This window comes from Nicotiana tomentosiformis, chromosome 11 (genome assembly GCF_000390325.3).
Source record: "Nicotiana tomentosiformis chromosome 11, ASM39032v3, whole genome shotgun sequence".
NCBI classification, from domain to species: Eukaryota; Viridiplantae; Streptophyta; class Magnoliopsida; order Solanales; family Solanaceae; genus Nicotiana; species Nicotiana tomentosiformis.
Window position 1 is genome coordinate 35,549,105 of NC_090822.1, and position 7,671 is coordinate 35,556,775.

Below are 7,671 nucleotides of genomic sequence, written 5' to 3' on the forward strand. Positions count from 1 at the left end.
TCTACACTTGGTTTTGATCTTATTCCATGAATCTACCTTCATTTTTGGTAATTGGATTGTGAATTTTAAAGAGGAAATAAGGGGGTTTTGCCCTAAAGTTTCATAATATGAAGTTTTGAGTTTTGAACATCGAATTTGAGTCGGATTTGAGTGACACTAGTATTGTTGGACTCGTAATTGAATGGTTTGTCGGATTTTGTAAATTTTGTCGGGTTCTGAGGTGTGGGCCCGGGTTGGGCTTTTGGCCGATTTTGGGATTTTGATTCAAGATTTGATCTTTATCGATCGTGATTGGTTCCTTTAGCATTGTTTGATGTACTTGAGTTGATTTTGGTTAGTTTCGAGCCGCTCGGAGGTCGGAACGCGTGGGATGGCATCTATGGAGCACTGTTTGGCTTGCTCGACATTGGTATTGACTTGTTCGAGGTAAGTAACTCTTCTAATCTTGGAGCTGAGGGTATGAAACCCCGAAAAACGTATTATGTGATTTGTGTTGAGGTGACACACATGCTAGGTGACGGTCGTGCACCATGTGAATTGGGACTCTGTTGTTTCCATGGCATTGTATAGTGGTCTTACTTTGTTGATAGTCCGTGTTTTCACCATGTGATAAAGTAATTGGGCTGTCAATCATGCTAAATACCATGTTTAGGCTTTATGATGATACTGCTAGGACCCATAGCAGTCATTTCTTGCTATTATTTCACTGATTTCATTGATATTTCATACTCGATCATCTTCATGCATTCATATCATATCTCAGTCTCAGTTATTTATTGATACATCATATCATTGTTGTCGGGCTAGTTTCATGAAATTATGAGCTCGTGAGTGAGACAGGAGAGATTGATGACTGAGTGAGGCCGGGGGACTGTTTGTGAGGATGTTGACACTATAGTACGTGAGTTGTCCGTGAGATTCCAGATGTTAATATTATAGCACGTGAGTTGTCCGTGCAACACATGAGTTATCCATGCGATTTCAGATATTGATATTATGGCACGTGAGTTGTCCGTACGGATATAGCGCTTGGGCTGAAAGGAGACCCTCCTGAGTCTGCACAACCCCAATGAGCGCAGTTGACTATAAATATGGACCGAGCTGCACGTCGCATCGGATATTGTACAACACTGAGTGATTGAGTGTGCTGAGCATAGTGAGAGAGAATGTGAGACAGTGAGATTGAGTACTCTGAGAGTGTGAGTACATGAGCTTATCATCGAGATGCATTGCATTTGACATGCGTACTTGAGATACATGTACAGAGGTGCATTTCCTTCTGCTACCCAGTTTTGGGGACATTTATGATTTTACCTGTATCTTGACATGTAGGCATAGAGAAGTACTTTTCTCATGCTATCTGAAAATGAAACATCTTACTATTTGTTGAAAGAAGTTTTGGAAAAAATCACAATTTTCAAACTTACTCGTATATTGGCTTTTCGGTAAAAGATTTGGATTTTCACTGAGATACTTGAAAAGAAATGCCTATTTTTTTGGAACTATGAACGAATGAAACCTTTTATTTCTGAGATTCTTCTTTTGTTATTGTACCATGCTGTTACGAACTGTTATGGAATATTGGTATTGGATCCGGGTTTTTTGTTAGCTCGTCACTACTTTCAACTTAAGGTTAGATTTGTTACTTATTGAGTACATGGGGTCGGTTGTACTCATACTACACTTCTGCACCTTGCGTGCAGATATTGGCTGTTGATTTTGTTGTGTTCGATAGGAGCTGGATTTGAAGATGTACCTGCATCCTGGATGTAGCTGCCTCTTGTTCGTGGTAGCCTTAGATCTATAAAAAATATGTTTATGTACTTTTCAAACATACGATATATGTATTTCATTTCAGCTTTGTAAACTCTATTCTTAGAAGCTCATGATTTGTACTACCAGTTCTTGGGGAATATTTGAGATTCAGATAATTTTATTACTTAATTGCTTTATTAATTATTATTGGAATTGGTTAGTGGTTCACTAGCTTACCTAGTGGGTTGGGTTAGGTAGCATCACGACTAGTTGGATTTTGGGTCGTGACAGAGACATGTGTCCCCATCTTAAGCAACAAAGACATTTGTGATGGATTAAATCCTGGTCATTTAATTGGGAATAATATAGAGCTTCACAATTCTGGAAGTTTCTTACACGGATAAGAAAATTCACACGTGTAGAGAATATGAGTTAGTTATTTGTTATGATTAGACTAGTAGAATTCTTAAAAGTGTAGAGTATTTCATTTTTCATCTTGTTTTCTCTCACCTAGGAATATTTGTATAAATAGACATTCTTTGTACAGTAAAAGTATCAATGAAGAAAGCAGAAAATTTTCCCAATTAAACTCTCTAAATTTCTACATGGTATCAGAGCAGTAAAAATTCTTTTACTGATTCGTCCCTTCTTTTCTTTTTTGATTCACAGTTCTTCATTTTCTTAATAACATCATGTCTTCAGATTTGACTGATGTTACTCAAACCTCAATAGGGACTGGATCTTCAATTCTTGTTGATTTAACCCATCCTTATTTTCTTCATGCTTTTGATACACCTGGAATGGTCTTGGTAAACACTCCTTTTGATGGTCGTGGGTATCAAGGTTGGAGTAGGTCCATCTTTATCTCCCTTTCAGCCAAAAACAAGATGATTTTTATTGATGGATCCTGTCCTATCCCAGCCATAACTCACTCAGATCTGAAAATCTGGATAAGTGCAATGATATGGTAACATCTTGGTTACTAAACCCCCTCACCAAAAGGATTGCTGATAGTGTTTTGTATTCCAAAATAGCAAAAGACCTCTGGACATATCTGGAGCACATATTTGGACAATCCAATGGTGCAAAACTGTACCACTTACAAAAGAAATTAGCTGACTTAGTTCAGGGTTCAACAGACATTGCAGGCTATTTCACAAAACTCAAGTGTCTATGGGATGAACTTGACACTCCTAGCACAAATATGTAGTGTTCTTGCAACTGTAACTGTGGAGGAAAACACAATATGATGCAGTTCAAGAATGATGAAAGGCTAATTCAATTCCTAATGGGTTTGAATGAGATTTATGCTCAAGCTAGGAGTAATATTCTCATGATTAACCATTTTCCTAGTGTAAACCATCCCTACTCACTACTGATACAAGATGAAAATCAAAGAGAAGTGCATGTGACCTCACAGTTTCCAGGAGATGGATCTTCTTTCATGGCAGGAAATCAGAACACTCAAATCAACAGAGGAAATCACATTAACTCTCTGCAGAAAATTGGACACAACTCAATCAAAGGAAACAACAATTACAAAGGCAAGAAAAATGGTCAAATGTGTTCCTATTGCAAGATTACCAATCACACTATTGAGAATTGCTATAGGCTTATAGGTTTTTCCTCTGATTTCATATTCACTAAGCCAAATAAGTTTCAAGGAACTGTAAAAGGGAATTCTACTACAACAATGGAACAACTGGAATTCAAAGCAACTCAGTTGAGGGACCTCAATTTGCCCAGCAATTTTCCCCAGATCAATTTACTCAGCCAGTCCAACTTCTGAATCATATTCAAGTGGGACAATCAAGTTCTTCAGAAGTTAGTGCAAATTCAGCAGCTGATATATTTCTTACAAACTGTCCCTCATGTTATTCAGTAGCTAACTCTAATTCTAGCTCTTGGATCATAGATCCAGGGACCTCTCAGCATATGTGCTATAATGTCAAGTCTTTCTTGTTTCCTTTACCTCTTCATGTTCCTCTAATGGTAAAGCTGTCTAATTCTTCTAGGGTAAAAGTTACCCACACTGGTAGTGTTTCTATTTTCCCAGGTCTTACACTAAAAGGTGTTCTTCACATTCCCAGTTTCAGATAAAATCTTTTGTCAGTAAATAGACTTTGCCAGGCATTCAAGTGTTTCTTAATTTTTACTTCTTTTGGATGCATTTTGCAGGGCCCTCTTCTGAAGAACCCTCAAGTTTTTGGTGAAGCTAAAGAAGGTCTCTACCTATTGGAGCCTCATAGGACACTGTCACGATCCAAATCCATTAAGGTCGTGATGGCGCCGGACATCACTGTCAGGCAAGCCAATAATAAATACTAGATTTGGTCATCATCTTTAATATTTTTGAAATCATATTTTCCTTCAAATTAAATAGTAAAGGATGAGATTTTTCAGAATAAGTAATAATATTTTTATCAATTTCAATATTGAACACCCATAATAAATTCCAAAACCCGGTGTCACAAGTGCATGAGCATTTACTAGGAGATAAAATAAAATACAATAACTGTCTGAAATACAAATACTCTAAAGGAGACTCTCTGGCTGCGAATCGTCTCACAAAATGCATCTCACCTAAGTCCCCTTATCAACCACGCCGCTGCTCCCACAAGGCCAATAGTATATATGTGTCTGCATAATAAAATGTGCAACAAGTGTAGTATGAGTATATAAATCAACGTGTACCCAGTAAGTATCCCGCCTAACCCCGAAGAAGTAGTGACGAGGGGTCGACTCGTACACTTACTATGGGCTATAAATAAACTACCAATGGTATGATTAAGTATGAATTTCGTAGAACGGCGGTAAGCTCATTATTTTGAAGTAGGTAAGAAATTCTTTTATAATTAAGGAATCTCCAAATTTATTTCCGTCTTTTAACAATTTATATCTCCGGCCAGTGAGGCCATATCAATTGTCATAAATTTCAAGGCAAGCAATACAAGCATGCGCAAATCATGTCGAGGTCGTACGGCCCGTTCCAACATAATATTTAAACTGTGCACTGCAGAGGATCGAATGATGCGAACCATAGATGCATATATTTAATCTACCGAGGCGTTCGGCCCGCTCCACAAAAAAAAAATAACACATTCAAACAATCAATCAAAAATTCTCCAAGGGTAATTATCACAGGAAGAAGGCAATTTCTCTTTTAAAAGTCAAGAAAATGATGTCTAGCCTTTTAGAAATTTATTTACAAAGTTCGATATGATTTAAGCATTTTAAATTGACAACAAGATTGCAAATATTATAAGTAAAGCATGCTTTTGGGTCCTAGACTACCCGAACTTAAGCATAATAGTAGCTACGCACGGACTCTCGTCACCTCGTGCGTACGTAGACCCCATACATAGAAGCACATATCAATTTATTTCACCTATGGGGTTAATTCCCTCTTATAAGGTTAGAAAGGAGACTTACCTCGCTCCAAAGTTCCATAACCGGCTCCCAAGCCCTTCCAACCACTCAAACTGATGCCCAACGCTCCAAAACTAATCAATAAATGTGCAAATCCATAAATATATGCTCTAATACTCATTATAATTCAATTTACAACAACTCCCATCTCCGCTCGTAAAGTCGATAAAATCACCCTCGAGCCCACGTGTCTGATTCTGAAAATTTTCGAGGATAAATACTACCCATAGCATTATGAACCAAAATATATAATTTATTCTCAATTCCATATCCAAATTCGTGGTCAAAATCCAAAAATATAATTTCTAGGTTTTTTTTCAAAATCCCAAATTTCTACAAATTTTCATGTTTAAATCCATATGTAGACCTTGTATATAACTCACAACTAGTAGAAATCACTTACCTCATGCTTGATGATGAAATGCCTTCTTCAAAAGCTCCAAAAATCGCCCAAGCCGTGTGAAAAATGGGTGAACTTAACTCAACCACCATTTTTAAAACGTTCTGCCCAGCACAATCACTCCTTCTTCGCGTTTGCGACCAAGGTCTCGCGTTCGCGAAGGCCAAAACGCCACTGCCCAAAATTCCTTCTTCGTGTTCGCGGCCTCCTCGTCGTGTTCGCGATGGCCAGCTAACCTGCTCCTTTGCGTTCGTGTTCCACTCTTCGCGTTCGCGAAGGCCAACGACCTCAGGCCCATCTCCTCCATTTCCTTCTATGCATTCGCGACTGGACCCTCGCGTTCGCGTAAGTCCATCACGCAACTCTCCGCGTTCGCGAACCCTCCTTCACGTTCGCGAAGGCCAAATCAACAGCTCTTCAAATTCCTCTTCGCGAACGCAGAACTCCCTTCGCGAACGCGGGAATCCCTTTGCGTTCGCAAAGAAGGAAACCAGATACCAGCAACAGCAGTCCAAAACAACTTGAATTGATCTGAAACTACCTTGAAACACACCCGAGGCCCTTGGGACCCCGTCCAACCACACCAACTAGTCCCATAACACAACGCAAACTTGCTTGAGGCCTCAACTCACATCAAATAACATCAAAATCATGAATTGCACCACAATTCAAACTTAATGAACTTTGAAACTTTAAACTTCTACAATCGATGCCGAAACCTATCAAACCACGCCCGATTGTCATCCAATTTTGCACACAAGTCATAATTCCTATTACAAACCTACTCCAACATCCGAAATCATATTCCGACCCCGATATCAAAAAGTCCACTTCCGGTCAAACTTCTCAAAAACCTTCGAATTTCTAGCTTTAGCCAAATGACTCCAAAATGACCTACGGGCCTCCGAATCCACATCCGGACGTGCTCCCAATTCCAGAATCACCATACGAAGCTATTCCAGACTTGGAATCCCAAACGGACATTGATAACATTGAAATGCACTTCAAGCCAAATTTATGAAATTATTTCAAAATGCCAACTTCCATAATAGGCGCCGAAACGCTCCCAGGTCATCCAAAACCTGATCCGGACACACGCCCAAGTCCGAAATCATCATACGAACCTGTTGGAACCTTCAGATCCCGATTCTGAGATCGTTTACTCAAAAATCCAACCTTAATCAATTCTTCCAACTTAAAGCTTCCAAAATAATAATTTTCTTTCCAAATCAACTCTGAACTCCCTGAATCTCAATTTCGACTACACGTACAAGTCATAATACTTGAAGTGAAGTTGTTCATGGCCTAAAACTGCTGAACGACGCAGTAAAAATCAAAACGACCGATGGGGTCGTTACAGACACTGTCTAAGGATCACTCTACCAAGACTCTCATTTCATCTTTTAAGAGTTGTTTTTGTAGTTTAGTTTCAGTACCTTTACCAATTTCAGAAAAACATATTATGATGTAAGGTTATGGCATGTTAGACTTGGGCATTTGCCTTTCAATGCAATGAAATATATTAGTTCCATTTCATTCTCATCTTATTCTCATTGTTCTTGTGATGTATGTCCTTTGGCTAGACAGTCCAGATTACCCTTCCCTCTCAGTTACATCCAAATCAAAAGCATATTTTACCTAATTCACATTGATACTTGGGATCCTTACAAAACCCCTACTTACAATGGATATAAATACTTTCTAACAATTGTCAATGATTTCAGTAGGGCAACTTGGACCGACTTGCTAAGTACTAAGAGCAATGCATTTTCAGTCTTGAAATGGTTTTTGAGCTTGGTGGAAAGACAGATTGGTACCAAAGTCAAAATTATATGATCTAATAATGCCTTAGAATTAGGTACAGGGACATCAACTTCTATTTTTCTCAAATCTCAGGGTATTTTACATCAAACCTCATGTATGGGTACCCCTCAACAGAATGGTATTGTCGAAAGGAAGCATAGACGCCTATTGGATATTGCTAGGGCACCTATGGATAAATTTGAACCTAGGACAAGGGCTTGTGTATTTCTAGGATATCCTAGTGACCAAAAAGATTATAAACTTCTAGATTTAGACACTAAAAA

At 38.6% G+C, this 7,671-nt stretch overlaps 2 protein-coding genes across 2 annotated transcripts; both read left to right on the plus strand.

Moving 5' to 3' along the window:
• The first annotated feature begins 2,447 nt into the window (after positions 1–2,447).
• On the plus strand, positions 2,448–2,965 carry LOC138901252 (uncharacterized). Its single transcript, XM_070189001.1, has 2 exons — positions 2,448–2,590; positions 2,677–2,965. The coding sequence occupies exons 1-2, from the start codon at positions 2,448–2,450 to the stop codon at positions 2,963–2,965; spliced, it is 432 nt and encodes a 143-aa protein (XP_070045102.1).
• A 36-nt stretch (positions 2,966–3,001) lies between these two features.
• Positions 3,002–7,420, plus strand: LOC138901253 (uncharacterized). The gene is made up of 4 exons (XM_070189002.1): positions 3,002–3,424; positions 3,529–3,771; positions 3,934–4,061; positions 7,168–7,420. The coding sequence occupies exons 1-4, from the start codon at positions 3,002–3,004 to the stop codon at positions 7,418–7,420; spliced, it is 1,047 nt and encodes a 348-aa protein (XP_070045103.1).
• The last annotated feature ends 251 nt before the right edge of the window (positions 7,421–7,671 follow it).